Genomic DNA, 19,591 nt, shown 5'->3' on the forward strand with positions numbered 1-19,591 from the left:
GTTATTTTTAACACTACCAGACTTACTAACAGTAATGTGCATATGAGTAATATTTATATATTATGCTACCTCATATATATGAGAGAGCATATAGAATCCATTTATGAATGATTGAAAGTACCCCACACTTCTGAGCACAGCTTCACATTGTACTCTACACAAGTATAACTTCCTTTCTGCGAAACCATCATTCTGAGAGTCTTCTATTTTTTGCTGATACCCCCATTTTATGAATAACACTAGTCAGTATATATGCACATCCTTAAAATTATAATGACAGGATTTTGAGACTCATACTGCTCTCTAAGTTTCAGTGGTAGAAAACTGGTCCAATTAATTAGGGAGCTGTAATAGGCTCTGTTGAAACATACCACAGGAAAGGTTTTAAGAGAGAGTGAGTTTTGAGATTAGCTCGGTCTATAGTGTATAGTTCAGATGGTCATTGCATAATCCCCAAAAAGCCTTTCATTTTGAAACCAATAATTTTTTATATCTTTTTCTTTATTGATAGATTCTTGATTTGTTAACTTCTGCACTTCAACTTCAATCCCTTAAGGAAGCAAACTCAGTTTTTTGTACTGTGCATTTGGTGCTACCGTATCCACTCCAAAGACCCCTTTAAAAATATAGGCTAAATTATTCAGCCTAAAGTTTGGCAGCATAATATTTAATTAGGTATCAAAATAAAAGGGACCCCATTTTCAGAAATGCTGGACACCCTCAAATCTTGTTAAACCCAGTGGAAATTATTTCTGTTCAAGAGCCTAAGTAAGGATTCAGGAACCTAACTTTAAGCCCCCTATGTGAAAATTTTGGCTATAGTCATTTTAACATCAGTGTGGGAATGTGAATAAAACAAAGAGTGTGAGTATTGCAAAGATTGAGACCATGAAATTCAGGATATATGAGTATTTTAACTATTTGTATCTATGTGGAGATTAAAGAATATTAAATATCATGCTGGAAATGGTGTGCTTTTTCACACAACTATGTTTATTCTGGTGACTGAATTAAAGGGTAATCATTAGAAATATGGGCTTTAGGAAAATACAAAAATGAAGCTACATAATGTCAATGTAATTTCAGGATTGCCTTTTCTCGTATTCTAATGCTCACTGACACCTACTATTAACTACCTGCAAATACCTGTGAATAGAACTCAGAGCCATCTAACAGAGATGGACCTATGAGTGTTTCTGACAACCAAGGTATCCCTGATAATGCTTTGGAATATAATGCTAATGCCTATGCACATAATACAAATGAAAGGATTTCTTTTCTAAATTTACAGATCAATTTAATTAATTGCAGAGCAGAATCGGGCCAGGATTAACTGACATTCTACTCCATTTGTTTTTCCTCGTAAACAATGACCTAGGTCTTTTTTCTAATATAAAAGTCATAAAGGTGTATGGAATAGCTGCCGTTTAATAGGGATTTTTACTAAGAATTGTAACTTATGGAATTAAATACACAGCTGTATGCTGTTGTTAACACATGACTAAAAATTACATCGTGATGTAGACATTACAAATCCAGGATAAAAGGGTGAAAGGAAGGAAAGGGATGGTGCTGTGGAGGCAGATGAGCCCCCCCAATCTGTGTTTGTAGGGGAGAGACTGTATGTGCAGGCCCCCTTCACTAAGATTGCCAGTTTTCTAATTGAAAACCAGACACCCCAGCCTACGATCAGGTGGGGATGTGATCTGGCCCTTTGTTTTTTACATACTTGAAAATTAAGACATAGGTAGATTGAAATTCAGAAAGATTTAGGATTTGAGGCTGCCATACATACATACATACTGTAGTACTAGATTCAAACTGGTGAGCTGTTCCTATGAAAGACCAACTTCTGCTGGTGAGAGAAACAAGCTTTTGAACTACACACAGCTCTTCTTCAGGCCTGGGAAAGATACTAAGCGTGTCACTTCTATCTCCTCTTTTCTAAGGCCTTGTCTACTTGAAATGCTACTGCAGCACAGCTGTGCCACTGTTGCACTTCACAGTAGACACTACCTATGCCTGTGGGAGGGGTTCTCCTGTCTGCGTAGGTAATGCACCTCCCTGATAGGTAATAGCTTGGTTGACAGAAGAATTCTTCCGTCGACCTAGCACTGTCTACACTGGAAGTTAGGTTGGCTTAATTATGGCACTTGGGGTGTGGATTTTTCACACCGTTAAGCAATGTAGTTAAACTACTTTACTTTTCTAGTGCAGACCAGACCTCAGTCTTTCGTAAGCACTATGCAAACCCAGTCATATATTTATGTTGTAGTGCTAAGAGGATTTTAATCAGGAGCTATTCAAAGTATTTACCTTTACCTCTAACGAGGTTGTTTTCCCACACTGAAGTTTTGAGAAAGAAACCGGTCTCGTGTGCTTTGGTAGATTTATCAGAAAAACAAGCTAGCAAATATAAAGCTAAGCAAATATCTCACTAATTTATTTATTTTTAGTTTCCCTAAAGTAACCAGATATTAAGCAATGCAATATAGTTGAAATGTGATCAATTTATCTAGCTCTCCAATTGCTACAATGAGTACTTAAATCAGTTTGTAAGGTTAACAGAAGGATAACTTTAATTCTTCACAGGAAAATTACAGAAGAATTATTTAAAAAAAAATCTAATAAATTGGGCTTAGAAGCTGATTGTTGCCTTTGTTTTAAGGATGTACAATGCTTAGAATGATTGGAGTTTTTTTTATAACTCCCTATTTTGGTGTTCCATCTTAAGTTTCTTTGAACCGTCAACATATGTTAACCATGTCTACACTCCCATTTATGTCAGTATAACTTATGTCACTCAGGGCCCAGGGCGTGAATAAGCCACCCGTCTGAGCGACATAAGTTACCCTAACCTATTTGCCAGTGTGGACAGCGCAATGTTTGCGGGAGCACTTCTCCTGCCGACAGAACTATTGCCGCTCGTTGGGGGTGAATGAATTAAGTCCATGGGAGAGCTCTCTCCTGTCAGCTTAGAGTTGCTACACTAGAGACCTTATAGCGGCACAGCTGCATCAATGCAGCTGGGCCACTGTAAGCTCTCTCATGTAGCCAGAGCACTGGATTCTATATGCTTGGCTTATTTCCCCTTCCCACATAGAGTGTCTGCATCGTTCAAACACTTTTTACACAGATGCAGAAATGATTCTTAAATCAGGCATTAATAGTTTTGGAATAACATGCTTTTAACACAAACTAATCTCTTACTAATTAGATAATAGACTTGAAGGGGAGGGGGCTAGTGTCTACACGAGGAAATGGTTAGTAACACACAAACACATGCACACGCTTGACTGTAATGTTGGAGAATTGAAACGTCTCTGAATTCTATACAAACTATTCAGGAGAATAGTGTTAATGGTGCTAGCCAGCAGAATGGCTACATCTTTGAGCCAATGTTGACTTGGAAGAGTTGCTATTGTTGCTCTGAGGCTCCAGTATCAGTTGTAGTGGCTCTGTCCTCCACTTCATCCCTCTTCCCCCATGGAAAACACTATTGGGGAGCCTGTTCAGTTCTCTGGGGGTCAGTATATCTGCCTAGGTGACTTAATAATTACTGGAGATTGAGCATCAGTGCTTCATTTGGGGAAGTGTTGGTCACTCTTATTTAGTAGCCACAGCATATTGATTGCAGCCCTTGTAGTGGAGATGAGAGCTATGAGAATCTGAAACTCAGAAATGAAATTCTTGTCTATTCTTGCCCTGCTTTGTCTTGCCATTTCAGGTGAAAAACTTCACGGATGTTCATTCTGATTATGGTTCCTGTATTCAAGCGCTGTTAGACAAATACCTTTTTGTCCGCTTCAGCATTGTATGTTAGGGATGACTTCTAGTGAACAAGATTTAAGCTGAATATTTTAGCTTGTTTTATAACTCTCCATCTGAGCAGAATTTAATTTTGAGATACATTTAAAAAAAAAAAATTGAGCACAGGTCAGTGTTTGGATAGTCATACAATGAGAGAATGTCCCTAACTGCAGGACTTAGCGCAAATTAGATTGTTCATTACAAGGACTTAATTTTAGCACTTTTATATTCCAAAAGGTTTTCATGCATATGCTAAGTTTTGTAGTTTGCTTAGCACGTTACAAAAATCTTACCTCCTAAAATTCTATAAAGGAAAAGGGGACAAGATTGCAGTTATCAAACAAAATGTTTCATTTGTGCTGTGCTCTAAATGAGCACTGGTTATTTTCTTTAAAATATCATTGATTTGACTGCACTCAAATTTAAGAAACTTTTAAATAGAATTTGTGCTAATTGTTCCTCTTACATAACTTAATTTGGGCAAAATTTCATGCTTTTTATGGATGTGATTAGAAAACACACACACAAATCACATCTCACATGCCTGCAAAAGAAAGATCAAACTGTGTGACTCCAGGTTAGTCCATGAATTTTACATTCACCCATCTGGAGATTAAGCCATCAACGGAATTAATGAATTTAGCATATCTGCAGGCTTGTTGTGGTCATACAAAATTATGTTTACATTTGCTATAGAAAGTGATTGAATCTAATAACCTCAAGCTTCAGGCTATTAACAATGAATCCATTTGGGCAATCACAATATAAAGCCAAAATGATTTTTGTTTACTTGTGGAAATTAAATTCAGTGCACTTAATTATCATAAGAATTTGTTTTAGTTCCTCTTTGTTCATTGGTCTGATTCTGCAGATGAAATTACTAAAAGGATCTTCTACACTATTATACTTCTCAATGTAACTAAATATCAATCAGTATTGTCAAAAATAAATATAATTAGCCAGTGTGTGCAGTTTTAAAACAAAAATAAATGGTGAGCTATAAAGAAAGGAAATACATATGCAATAATGTGCTGCCTAAAACGTATGATTTAACGTTAGTTTCCTCACAGAGTAATAGATTTGAAAGTATTATAATGATTCCTTCTGGAAATAAGCTATCTGAACATACAATGTATGTATGATAATACAACATTACTCATGTTTTTAACTGTGTAGTCTGTGGGCCTGATTCTGATTTTGTTTACACTGGTATAATGCTACTGGATTCAGTGGAGTTATTCCTAATGTATCTCTGTGGTTCAAACATGTCTTGGGTGTGTCTGAAAACTGTGCATACTAAAGAATGTCCCAGTCATGAGTTGTTTGAAGAGCTATAGATCTGTTAGGCATGTTTGATGTGGGAGCTCTACTAGCAATGTTTATTTGCAGCTTTCTAAGGGGCGGAACCTCAGCTGCTGTAAATGTTTATGGTCCCATTGAAGTCAGTGGAGGTATGACAATTTATACGAGCTGAGGCTCTTTAAGACTCTCTTCAGATTTATAGCAGGCAGTTGCTCCTCTGTCTAAACAGCCACTCCCCTTCTACCATGTTTTATGATGTGTGTTTAGCATACCAGTTAACTATAGAATCTTAAGATGTGTCTGCAACGGCAGAGGATACCTGATGAATCAATTCTGTATGATAAAAAAAAACAAAACCCAAGTCACTTGAAATTTTAAAAACTATTTGAGGGCAGACAAGCATTAGAGTGTTTTACTTTCTGACTATGTTCAGGCAGAGAGGTAATTTTATGAAGCAGCACCTGTATAGTAGCAGTACTGTGGTACTGCTATTGCATGTGAACATAGCAGTATCACCCCCGCCCTCCAATGGAGCAATACCCCTGACCACTGTATATGCCTCTGTGGGGTGCATGTAGAGCCAACCCCAGTGAATTTGGAGCTTCTTTCTTCCCTTCAATTTTAGCAAGACAGGATTAACAACTACAGCCAAGGCACCAGGCACGAAAGCAGCAGATTGAGGTGTGGGATTTGATTTCTCCATTTGGGAAAACTGTTCTTCATGTAACACTCTTTGGCTAATTTTTGTTGGCACCTTATAGTCAGTCCTCAATTCTTCTCTTTTTATAAACACAAACAAGAGTAGGTTACTTTAAGTCCTTGAGTAAACATTATTAAGTTAGATCTTAGAACAGGGGAAGATAATAGGTGGACCCTGGGCCAAATCTCGACCACCAGCTGCTTTTGAATGGACCCCAAACTGTTTTAATTTACTTATTACCAATATTGTTTTGTTTTTATTCATTTCTCTGGAGTCTGGACCTTGACCAAGAAATTTGGATCTTGACAAAAAATAATTGACTACTCCTGTCTTAGAACATTGTTCTGTCTTTTTCCTTACATGTATGTACTATAGTTGAATTGCAAAGAGAAGTGCCGTAACGGGCAGCATAATTGGATTATTTCAAATGTCTGCCTCAGGCTTTTGCTACATGTGCTTTTCAATATAATCTAGGGTTGTAGTCCAGACATAGTCTTCAAATCATAAACTGAATTGCAAAAGCAAAGCAATGAAGGACATCCTGTCTACAGCAGTATCTCTGATTTGGCTTGCCTACATTTGTTAAACATTTATTTCAATTTAGAGAGTCTTCTGGGCAATCTGTGCACCCCTGACGTGAGTTACAAAAAGAAAACTAACAGGAAGCCACGCATCTTATATATTAAATATTTTATTCACACTGTTCACAAACTACAATTGTTGGAAAATATACACAATCCAAAAATAGACATTTTACAGTAATTCATTTAAAAATATATTTACAGTAAAATTTCACATCTGTGCTTCTTACTACATAGTGCACTTCAGTGCTTTTTATCTTGCTGATTTTTTTCTTTTGTGTGCTGGTGCTAGTTTAATGGAAATGAGGATCATACAGTACTTCTGAATACATTCTGTCAGTGATGACTTAACAGTGCCTGACTAGAAAATGCCAGGGCAGTTTCTGTCACTTGTTAAGATGTAGAAAGCGCTGCTTTTATTAACATTGGCCAGGAAGCCTGAACATAATATTTGAACTATGTGCAATATTTGTAAAATTTAGATTGCATTTAAAAATATTCAACTGTCATCTGCACTTTTTTTTTTTTTTTTGGGGGGGGGTGGTGGAGGGAGGCATAAAATGAGGATTTTTTTAGAATGTAGGTTTAATGCCCTGGTTATGACCATGAATACACAGTGATGATATTCTATTTCTGCAAAGCTGCTTTCCACTTGCTAAGTGATGGGCAGCAGCAATAACGGGCAGCACTCAAACTTTCTGATACCACCACTTTGGTACCCTATCTGTCTCTCTGAAGGATTTATCCCGCCCACTCAAACCTTACATAGCAGATAACCAAATCAAAACAAAAGCTAATTTGAATAACTGCAACAACAGGAATCCTTTCACAGCGATACACAATTTCTGGATGAAGCTGGGAAAATGCAGAGCGAGGAATTTCTTGTGTGACCCTTAGGGCTTGATCTTGTATCCTGTAGCAGGGAGATGCGCTTCTTGGGCTTGACCCAATGCCTACTACAGTCAACTGAAGCCATGTTGCATCCCCATTGACTTCTCAGGATCCTGAGTAGCACAGCACCAGGCTAAATGCCACTGCACTATTGAGCTTGGATTTCACTTAGTTGGCCAATCCTGACTCACAGGACCACCACCCAGTCTTTATGAAAAAACAAAACGAACAATCATTACTAATAAAATTATAATATTTTGAGTTTAAAAGAAACAGACTCATGTGTTAAGGAGAAAGCAATGATAACGCTCAACATTGCATTCAGAGGGACATGCAGCAGAGTCACTCCTTTGAAAACAAGACAAGAACCTCATTTATATCCTCGAAGTGCCCTCTGAGGTAGTACTAAACGGGGCTGCTTGAGCCCTTCAGGTAGAAAGGGCAATATTTTTGTTAAAATATATCACAACTGGGAAGCTTACAAAAATATTATTGACTTACTCATATACCATCTTCTACTCTAACAAATCATAGAATCGTAGGACTGGAAGAGACTTCGAGAGGTCTTCTAGTCCAGACCCCAATGTATTCTTTGGTTGAAATTTGAGCAGTCAAGGGCATTTAGCTACACATTAATTTTAATGAGATATGTGTGGCTCTATACCGTAGACTGCTTTGAAGATCTCAGCCATTATCTGTAGAGATTTGGGTGAATTCTTTGTACAGTTTTCCACAAATATTCATTTGCATCTATTTTAATGATACTTGTTGCCCTTTCATGCTTACTCGCCCTAGACACTGGAGTGCTGGATTTTCATTTTCATGGAGGTTCTAAGAAAGCAAAGTTCAAACTCCCATGTGAGTGTTTGTGGAAAGTGAATTTTTAGTTCACATAGATAAATATTTGCATCAAAAGTGCTTGCAATAAGAGTTATGCTAACCCAATCAAGGAACAGAATCAATACCGTGTGATCAACAACTAACCAACATAGCACAAATAATAGTTATTGAACACTTTATGTACAGTAAAACCTGCAAATTTATCTTGCAAAAGTCAAATTAGTAGCTAAGTGAAGAAATCAGATTAGTGCCTAAAACCCTCTTTTTTCTTATGGATGGTGCGGTTGATTGGACAGATTAATTCTATGGATATGTGGGGGGGACGCCGAGCTGACTAGATTTTCCAGCACAAAGGTTTGTAGCAGATCTGAGAATTGGGTCCTTGGTAATGAGGTCAGGAACACGTACTGATCACGATGGTATTGTCTCCAGATGAACCAAAATACTGACTTTCTAACCAAGGGGAGGAAAAAAGACCATATGTTTTGCAACATATTTAACCACCTTATCTCAAAAAAAATTTCCTCATCAACTTCTTTTAAACGTCAGTGAAAAGTAGTAATTTCATATTGAGAGTTGATAGGCAACAACAAAAGATAGCCCTTATTGGCAGAGGAAGAAGTGCCACAGATAAAACAATTTGTCTTAACAAAACCTTGAGCTGCATCACAGGTGTTGCTTTCCTAAGGGCTGCTCATGAGCTAATGCTGTCAGGTGGTAAATAGTGGGGAAAAGCCACACATTTGTGTGCTATCGTGTTGCTCTGGCCAATCTCGCAGAAAGCATTGTCAACTTCAAGCTAGCATAATACAGAGTTGCAGGAGAAAAATGCCTTCTCTCAAATGTCTGTTGCAGTCAAGCACTTCATGTTGTAGATTGCAGAATCAGTCTGATGCATGGGACAGTTAGTTCATAGCTTGTTCTCCTGCCACCCATGGGCATTCTTTCCAAACTTGTACACTAGCCTTCTGTCGATGCGTTCCAAAATTCCAGTTTTATAATAATACCTGCAGTAACAAAACAGAAGTGGAATTTACTTAAAGGAATTGTTCCCAAGTAGTACATGACAGGAACAAAACAGAGGAGTCAATCTGATGTTTTCCATCAAACAGCAATCCTTTCTTTCTGTTAAATGGATAGTTTCATACCTCCAGATCCACTTACATTATAGAGTTTAAAACTTTCCCAGACTTCTTGAACGGTGAGCTTTGCTCCTTTTAAAACAAACATTGTATGTGTGGTTTTGCTTCTAAAATGACTCCAGTTCAGAGTGAACTGCTGGGATTATTGCCAAAGCAGAGAGGCAGGTAGTGTCACATTACAAACCAATGGCCAAATTCTCAGCCTCATGTAAATCAGAATAGCTCCATTGCTTTCTATGTAGATCTGGCCCTGTAATCTTATCTGTAACCAAAGTGCCATGATTCTGTCTCATGGCCTTTTGGATAATACACTAAAAAGCTATGCAATCAATATCATTGTGTGAAATGGGCTCATATATAACATCATTAGTAATGTAGTGGCATTTTCATCTACTAACTCACCGGAGAGCTCTGCTCAGTTTTTCATATGTCATTCTGTCGTTTCGCTTCCTTTGTCCCCACAGCTTTGCCAGGGCTTCTGATTTAACAACCCGAAAGATACCTTGTTCTCTATCCTCCCATTCAAGAACTCCACAGTTTTCTTCTGGAGACAGGAGAAGGTCTCTTACAAATTCCCACAAGTGAGAACTCTGCAGGCCTTTGGCAGGAAAAAGACAGAAGATTAACAGACTTTCAGTGACACAGTGCTATAGCGAAATAATCTCTACAGCAGGGTTGTCAGACTGCTTAAGATCATTAACCACTTGTATCTGGCATCTGCTTAGTTTACAAGATCAAGTGCATTGCTTATCTGTAAGTGCAATCAAGTTACCTTCTGCAGACAAAGCAACTACAGAATGTCCTTGAAAAAGAACTAAAGTTGCATCCTTCATAGGGTTAGCCTCCAGGAATCACTATGGATTTTCACAGGTTAGTAGTGTGATTCCCTAATAAAGGACAATAGGATTTGAGGATTGTTTTCAAAGTGCATTTTTAGATTAATTTCAAAATGTTTGACGTGCATTTAGTGCTGTGAAAGGTTCTGGATTAACAGCAGACACCAAATCCAGTTACAGCACTGGCAGCAGGTGAGCAAAAACAGTTACAGCGTTGGCAGCAGGTGAACAAACTTCCCCACACAGGTAGATTTCTCTGTGTTGCTACAGTTTAAGCCTGAGGTTTGCTTGAGTCCCAAACACTCTGGAAGGGACAAGAACCTCCTAAGAAAGTGGACAAACCTGGTTACCCTGTGTGCATGCATGTGTCACGCTTAAGGAGATTCTGAGTAAGCAATGTCCCACGAATTAGGCAAATGGTGAAGCTACAAACCCAATATTACCAACCTCAAGCATTCAAAAATCATCAGCCTTTCAAAATTTTGAGAGAGGCTTAAAAATCATGAGGTTTTTTTTAAAAAAATATAATTCTTCTGGGTTCATTCAATTTTAGTATTACAGCTTTTCTCCACAACTCTGAGGGCTAGAAGCTTACTTTTGTTTAAAAAAAAAAAGAAAGCTGAGATTCTCCTGGCTCCAGGAAAGCACCCATATAATGAAACTCATACTACAGTTGTGAGACTTGGCAACACTGCAACGAACCACCAGTTTATGTTTTGCTTATCTGGGGTATCATTAAGTGATTCACCCCTTTGTGACAGGCATTTGAAATCAGGGATTTATAAGTCTCAATCTTTTGAGCACAATTTCTGCATTTCAAGTATATACCTACTTGTTCTACCATGGCTGTGACATTCTTGACTTTTCATGCCCCCCGTTCTCAGGCATGCCTTATCATTATCTGGAACGGAATTACAAAATAACGTGACACATGAAAAAGATGATAATGTGGTCAAAAGGGCAACATGGTCACCTAATCAAATCTCGTGCAACATTGAGTTGAACTGGGGATGTGATCTGTTAAAGATACCTTTTTATAAAAAAAACAAACGGCTTTATCATAAAGATAAAGCAAAGTGAATAATTAACTTGAAGTTGAACAATTTGACTGACAAACATACCCACAGACAAAAGAATGAAATCATTTTACATATCATCTACAGTATGTGTGGATTATTTGGGTTTAGGGAATTTAGGACTGTCTTCGTCAAATGCATATACATCTGATGTGAAAACTGGGACTTTCCTCAGTTCGCACTCAGACTGTACTATGGTTGAGGGTTCATATGGCCAAAGTGCTACAGCAATAGATCAATGTGAGATTTGGCAACAACATTGCAGTGACACAAGCCATATCACCCAATCTGAGAAAGGGGGCCTGTCAAGATATTGCTGTGACATAAACAGAGCTGGTCTGAAGAGGGCATTGAAGGAGGGGTATCAAAGGCTGATTAACACCACTAGTTCTGCAACTTCTACAAAGCAGCAGATCTTTCCTGCCTTGCACCTTTCCTAGTGAATAAAAGTGTAGGACTGGAAGGAACCTTGAGAGGTCTAGTCCAGTCCACAGCACTCAAAGCAGGACCAAGCATTATCTAGACCATCCCTGATAGGTGTTTGTCTCACCTGTTCTTAAAAATCTCCAATGATAGAGATTCCACAACCTCCCCAGGCAATTTATTCCAGTGATTAACTACACTGACTGTTAGGAAGTTTTCCTAATGTCTAACCTAAACCGCCCTTGCTACAATTTAAGCCCATTGCTTCTTATCCTATCCTCAGAGGTTAAGGAGAACAATTTTTCTCCCTCTTCCTTGTTACAATCTTTTATGTACTTGAAAACTGTTATCATGTCCCCCCTCAGTCTTCTCTTCTCCAGACTAAACAAATCTAATTTTTTCAATTTGCCCTCATAGGTCATGTTTTCTAGACTTTTAATCATATTTGTTGCTCTTCTTTGGACTTTCTCCAATTTGTCCACATCTTTCCTGAAATGTGGCACCCAGAACTGGACACAATACTCCAACTGAGGCCTAATCAGTACGGAGTAGAGCAGAAGAATTCCTTTTCGTGACTTGCTTACAACACTCCTGCTAATACATCCCAGAATGATGTTTGCTTTTTTTGCAACAGTGTTACACTGTTGACTCATATTTAGCTTGTGGTCCACTATGCTCCCCACATCCCTTTCTGCAGTACTCCTTCCTAGGCAGTCATTTCCCATTTTGTATGGGTGCGATTGATTGTTCCTTCCTAAGTGGAGTACTTTGCATTTGTCCTTATTGAATTTCATCCTGTTTACTTCAGACCATTTCTCCAGTTTTGTCCAGATCATTCTGAATTTTAATCCTATCCTTGAAAGCACTTGCATCCCCTCCCAGCTTGGTATCGTCTGCAAACTTTATAAGTGTACTCTCAAGGCCTGTGGACAGCATTTCCAGACCCCAGGGCAGAACAATCCGTCCTGGCTCTTCCATTCACAGCCCCGCCCACAGCCCATGCCTGTTCCATCCCAGGCCCTGCCCCCTCCCTGCTTGGCCCACTTTTTGCTGTATCCCTTCCACCTTCTGCTTGTGGAGGGAGGGTTGAGCAGGGAGGGGGAAGGAGCAATGTGGCAAGCAGCGGGTGGCCGGGCTGGATGGGGCCTAGGGTGGAGTGTGGGTGGGGCCATGGAAATAAGAGGCCCAGGCCCTTTTCAATTGCCCAGGCCCACCCCAGGGCCCCCAGCTGCCACAGGGGTGGTACTGGCAGCGGCAGCAGCTGGGGGCCCTAGGCCCTTTTAAATTGCCTGGGCTCCTGGGCAATTGCCACCTTGTCCCGTCCTCCCATTGGTGCTCTCTATGGGCCTGGTGCTCTCTATGCCATTATCTAAATCATTGATGAAGATATTGAACAGAACCAGATTTACAAGATAAGATCACTTACAGTCTTTGATAGCTGGCTTTGTTTCTTTGGTATCATTAAAAAAGGAAATGCCTGTGGGGAGAAAAACATGCAATCCACTGTTCAATTCTATAGTCACACACTGTGCAGAGTGACTTTACACTGACCCTCAAGGCACAGCTAGAACCCTATTTCCATGCTATATTAGAATGTATGGATGTAAACTCACAATAAATAATATAGAAATACATAAATTGCAACAAGGAAAATTAGTCTCCAATCTATGCAAAGGCTGCTGCTAAAGATCACCCTTCCCTTCCGCTTCTCTGACCTTGTCACTACTATCTTCATATCCATTCACTGACTTCCTCTCACTTCCTGTATCAAGTTCAAGCTCCTCATCTTTGTCTTTGTGTACCTAAACAGGTATCACCTACCCCAGGACGCTTCTGTGCTCTCATTACTTCTTAACTTCCTCACCATGCTCTTTTTGCTTGGGCCAGGCTTCCTGTCTGCCTGATCCCTTTGTATCTTTCTCCAACTCTAACCTTTGCCATTTTCCTTATTGTCCTATACACTTGGATTAGGACCTCTTCTTTCAGATCTCTCCTTAAAAGCCCATTTCTTCAGTTCTCCCACCGCTACTTCAAGTAGAAATTATCTCTTGTAGCAAACTCCATAGTTCAGTGGCATCTCTGTTCACAGCATCAAGAGTGCTCACATTATTTAATAAATGTATTACATACAAAAGACCCCTACATTGAAGAATGTCCAAGTCGCAAAGTCCAGCACTCAAAGTTTAGGAAATGCCAGAGTTAAGGTTGCCTGTACAACCTTATGTCAGCCTCTTTATGCATAGGAATTATGCCTTTAATTACATAATCACATACGTTTTTTCCTACAGGACCCCAACCTCATTTAGCCACAGTATGAATGGTGTGCACTGAATAAGCAGTTGTTCAGTATTTGTCATCACAGGCCTTACTTACTGCACATCATTCAACAACTGCACTTAATACAGAATTGTTAATTTCCTCATGGGTTTTTCTGGGTCCTCAGTGGGATTCCTAAATCCTTTAGGTGCTTTTGAAAGTCTCCTCCCAAGTGACTTGCCCAGCATCACACAGCAACTCTGTGGCAAAGACAGGGATAGAATCTAATACTCCAGAGCAGCTATCAACTGCCTAGAACACAAGACCATTTTTTCCCCTGCAGTCCTATCTCATTCACCACCCACATTTTAACTTCTGCAACCAGTATGACATGTCCTATGGAGAGCAGCCTCATTTACTACACAACCCCGATTCATCTCCAGAGCATGAACTCATAGCATGTCCCTTCACCAGCTTGTCCCTAGTTCTTCCTCTCCCACTCAGCCTGCCTCTATCCCCTCATGTCTATTGCCCCCAACCTGTCTCTGTCCTTCTCTGCTCCTAACCCATTCCTTGTCTGCCCTGCCCTCCATCTGCTCCTGACCCATCTGCATTTGAGTCAAGCTGTTTCTCCTTCTCCTCCGGGAAGTGAATGTGGGGAACATGGAAAGCACAGGAGAGACAGTCTATCTGCTTTCAGTTCCTGCGCCAGGAGCTGCAATGGCCCCCAGCAGTAAGGAGCAATTGCAGGGAAAAGCCTGTACTGCCAGCCACCCATGGCCCTTCAGGGGCTGTTCTAGCTGCCAGGGATTGCTAGAGTGCAGGGATGCTTAGGCCATGCCCCATATTTCCATTGACATACCTACTGCATCAGTTGCCAGCATACATATGACAACTCTACACATTCAACAATTCTCCTAGACAAGAATCCTGAAGTAGCCAGGTAAGCCAGCTTTAGGGAAGTCTTGAATCACTGAGTGGCACAAAGTAGCTGAAATGTATTGCAGGACTGGGCCTAACTCTATAAATAATTACCCATCAATTTATAACCCATCTGGAGACGGGAAAAACAGGGTGGCACTGGAGTAGACTAGCTAAGTCTCCCTGTCCTGGGCAATGAAAAGTCAGCAGTCTAAGTTATCATCAGAGCGGAACCCTAGGGAACCATCCTATTAATCTGCTGGAACCTAAAATTAAGGCTAGTTGTAGAAGAAATTTCACTTTCCTTTATTTAGGCCAGAAGTCTATAAGCCTAAATTCACTTAAGCAACAATAAATCTCTTAATTGCTTAGGAAACAAAAATGAGGTAGAAAATAAGGAAAGAAAATGGATTGTTCTTAAGAATAATGTCAAGTGTATTAATGAGGGTCTCATATTTCTATTACGCATTATACTGGTAGCACAAGCCAAACAAAACATCATGCCTGCCGTCTGATAAACAGTGCAAACTTTGGTGGTTTGAGATGAACGTAGCAGCAACATATTGTGCTGGCCTGTGTGAAATGAGTTTGGTGGTCTTAGTCCAGTTCCTATCGGAGCTAAAACACCACATTGTGCATCCTGGAAAGTTTTTGTTGATATGCCAAGGTCTGAAGGGGTCATGGGGTCTGAACTATGATCTTACTCCTACAGATAAATCTGTCAAGTCAGGCTTGAGTGGGCACAGTTGGGAAGTCTGTAACCTCATTGCTCATGCTATCCTCTCTCTCTATGTTGCATTTCTAATGTACTGATCACTGTAATATCTAGACACCAGAGATGCTTCGCCTCTTCAGTGAATAAATAAGGGACTTTAGTCCCAGGGCTATCAGTCCAGCACCTTCCACTAGCATGAAGTTAACAGATAAGATTAAGGCTTTTTTGTTTCGCATTTAATCTCTGAAACACTAACCATGTGTCCTGATGTTCTGTAAGATGAAATAAAGGTATTCGCCACAAACACCTGCAGCATCTGTGAACTCCTCCTGGGTCATGCTGCACATCTGCAAGCCATTAATATTAAAGTGGGAAAAGGAGATGCAGTTGGCATCTAGTTTGTATTGGTCACAGCAAAACTGCAGCCACTCACAGACATCATGTTTACTCCAGTATTCCGGGTGAACGGATGTCCAGAAAGAGTTGCAAACTGCAAGAGAGAAATTAAGCTGAAATACTTGCAAAACTCATTATGAAATTCATTCCAGTGAGCATGTTCTGCATAAGAAAAGCTCCCGTACCTTATTCTAGTAAGACCACAAGCTTCCTTGATTATTTCATTTAATACCGTCTGCCTATGTTTGGTGCCTCGTATTATTACAGCCTTTTGCACCTAAGGTATTATTATTAATGATTGCATAGGATATTATTGCAGGAGGATCTCAAATGCACTCTCCTCTCAATCTGTCACATCCAAAGTGTGGATCACAAGGTGCAACACAGACCCAAAGTGAGAGGCACAAAAAATATTCATGCAGGAAAATTAAAATACTGTGGGTTCAAATACTTTAGCATAAATAATTCTCTTTCTCACCTCAATTTCATGATTATGTCCTTCTGATGTAAATAAATTGTCAATAAAAATGAAAGGACACCAAATTTCTCTGATACGTAGTACATTTTGCAATAAAAATGAGTAATATTTCTCATAATGAGAGCCACTTGAGACATGCCTCAAAGCACTCTACAAGTCTTTGTTAAATAATTTTAACACCATCTCTGGCAGGTAGGTAAATATTGTAAGTTTATTACTAAGGGAAATGCTTATTTTCACAGCTATACCCAGCACTCACTCAATTCATCCTGAAGAACATGGTGTTAGCTGTTTTTATTTGTTATATTAGATACTGCCACTAGATGGTGCAATGTGTAGTTCCTGGGAAAGTTCTTTTTAGGGAAGCATCACTGACAGAAAAAGGAGAGAGAAAGAAACATGCTGCTGGTAGAGCTGGAAGGAAAATTTTAATCTAAAAATATTTCAGTGAAAAGTGTCAACATTTTTTCAACAAATGTGAAAAAAGTTTCTCAATCAGCAATACAGTTGCTGGGAAAATATTGTTGCTGCTATTTTACAATAAAACCTGAAAATTATTTTTCTGTGACTTTTTTTATAGAATAGTTTAAAAAAACAAACAAACTAACTCCGCTGCTAAAAGTAGGAGCAGTGTAATACAGGCATATGCTACAGTCAACAGACATTATTATTATATAGATCACATATAGAGGGGAGCTGAGGTTTGAATACTGTTTCTTTAGATGCAAACACTCAGCTCTCTAACACGTAAGCTAACAGAGAACATCTGTAGCTAACTATAATAGGAGGCTTTGTATTCTGCCTGCAAACCAGAGGGGAACATACATGCAAAAGGCATTCATTTTGAAAGCTGCTCCCACTAGATGTTCATGCAGGTACAGCCTGCATGGTCGACCTCTAAAATTATAGTCGAAGCCAATATAATGCCCTTCTGCGTCCATTTTACTATGGTCTGTCAAAAATGGAAACAAAATTCTGCATCACAGACTCATTATTTCTATTAACTCACAAGACAAATTCATTTCATTATACTGGAGTCCTTGAGACTGACTAATGATTTGTCTCAGGAGAGATTCTGGGCCAATGACAGAAGTAACAGTCTTTGAGATTGTTGCTCTATTCATTTAAAAAGAGCTATGTCAATGTACACCACCTGAGGCTCTGGCCCTATACTAATGGCTGAGCAAACACATGCCAGTAAATAGCAAGGGAAAGACACTCAAATACCACCGTGATGAGAATGTTATGTATATCTAAGAAAGTAGGTTAGATTGATACCGTTTCATTTCTGTTCACATCTCATCTCAAAGCATCTTTTGTCTCATTTTAGATTTCCTAATTTCTTTTTCGAATCAATCATTCAGCCAGGATTTGTTATTTCATGTTCAGAGTATATCATTTAACCTCATACCACACATTTAGTTTTGGGACATAGTTTGTATGAAAAATGCTACGCAATATACAATCAGATGGCAGTGCATGCAAGCAATATGAACTGTAATTTTGTTTTTGGTCAATCAGCCTAGCCAGGCAGTTAACTTCAGGGTGTAGATGCTGCTGTTATGTAAGACTTCATTGCCCCAGTGAAATTAATGGAATGGTTTAAAATTGCAACAATGGCTGAAATGTGGCTCTTGCATTCTAAATGGGTTTCTATCAGATAAATAGATCTTTTTAATGACATTTTAAAGCTTACAGGACAGTTTGTGTTTCTTTCATGTATCATCCATGTACTGTAAATATCTTCATTTGTACATGCATATGCAATTAAAGTAATGCCTCATGTATTCTTCACTGTCATTGAACCTATGAGGAGCTATCATCCCATCCAAGGATGGCAGTCTAGAAAGGAGAAGAGGTGGGCAAAAGAATCAAAGTTTGGATCTGAGTTTAGGACCTTGCTCCCAAATCAGGTGGAGGCACTGTCACATTTCTAGGGCATGAATCCAGCCCTATATTTTCGGTATTGTTTTGTTTGCTCCTTTGGGACCCTTGAGCTACCTGGATTTTTTTCCCCTGCTTATGTAGGAATTAGGGTAAGGATCAAGGCCACAACTTCCTTCTGATTTGTTGAAGAGTGAAATGAAGTTTTCTCCTTTGGTGCATCTATTTTCCTCTCCCTTAGAGTAACATGAGATAAAAGCATCTGCTCCTCTACCCTTAAAAATAAAAATAAAAAAGTAACTTTGAAATAATTAAACAACTGGTCCTGAAACTTTGACTTGACTGTGGTAAATATCAGCTTTGCTGGTAGTATAAATGTCATGGCATGTTCCTTTCATGAAACAGTTCTTGTCAGAACTAGCTTCCCTATTTGGCTTTGGCTTCTAAAAAAAAAAAAAAAAACCTGTTTATTTTTGGAAAACAGAAAATATTCGAGGGCCCCAAGAAGGGCTGACGTGTCATGCTCACTCAAAAAGTGCTGACATGGAGGTATGGCATTTTCAAAAACGCTCTTCCTTTACTCATTACACTGAAGTTTAGCTTCTTGATTAGCTCTCTCTTCTGTTGGGGACTGTCCTGTACCAAAAGATCAGGAAATTTGGAATACCCTTCTGGAACAAAGAGAAGCCATGGGACAGAGCCTCTACAGGAGATGTACAAATTTCCTTTGAGTGAGAGGGAAAGGACCAGATATGTTTTCCTTGCTGTGCAGTGAAATTCTAAGTGAAAATCATCCAGGTGAGATAAAGGTGAGGAGCAAATAACTTACCCAGCAGCCAGCCCAGGAACATTTCAGAAGTGTGCCTAGAACTACAACTCTCTAGGGAAGAGGGGAAGTTGAAAGCAGAGGTAAGTGAGACCCAGAGTTCAAACCATGACCTGGATCTTTCCAAAGTTGTGGGGTGTTATTTGCCTCAAGGTTGGATTCACTATCCCATGGGCACTTTTTGCCAGACTGAGTATCTTAAGCCTGGTGTGCTGGCCACATTCCATCCCAGGAGGAATGACATTTTGTTGACTTACCCCTCTGCAATCTGGAAAAATTATTTGAAATCAGAGTTTTGATTCATGTCCCGCTTCTAAGGCTACATATTCAATAGCAAAAAGACTCATGATTCCCAAAGAAAGAAGCTCTATCTGTGGTAGCAAGAATCAAAGCTTTAGTGTAGATAGGGCTCAAGCAGGCACAGGGATTTTTACCACTGTGTTGTATAACACTGAAAGGCAGTATAGGATACCTGTCCAGATTTTCCCAGAATGCCCTGGTTCATGCACAGCTG

At 39.4% G+C, this 19,591-nt stretch overlaps 1 protein-coding gene across 1 annotated transcript in view; it reads right to left on the minus strand.

The window, feature by feature from the left end:
* Window positions 1–7,838: 7,838 nt before the first annotated feature.
* The window catches only part of ELF5 (E74 like ETS transcription factor 5), a 38,873-nt gene continuing 27,120 nt past the window's right edge, over window positions 7,839–19,591 (minus strand). Inside the window, exons 3-7 of the mRNA XM_067558099.1 lie at window positions 15,750–15,983; window positions 13,028–13,078; window positions 10,935–11,003; window positions 9,669–9,864; window positions 7,839–9,131 (exon numbers count right to left, since the gene is read on the minus strand). Coding sequence (XP_067414200.1) covers window positions 9,035–9,131; window positions 9,669–9,864; window positions 10,935–11,003; window positions 13,028–13,078; window positions 15,750–15,983 — 647 coding nt within the window. The 3' untranslated portion in view covers window positions 7,839–9,034. The remainder of the gene's footprint in view (window positions 9,132–9,668; window positions 9,865–10,934; window positions 11,004–13,027; window positions 13,079–15,749; window positions 15,984–19,591) is intronic.

This window comes from Emydura macquarii, unplaced genomic scaffold, assembly GCF_026122565.2.
Source record: "Emydura macquarii macquarii isolate MOO-44397 ecotype Brisbane River unplaced genomic scaffold, CSIRO-AGI_Emac_v2 contig_1876, whole genome shotgun sequence".
Classification (NCBI taxonomy): Eukaryota; Metazoa; Chordata; order Testudines; family Chelidae; genus Emydura; species Emydura macquarii.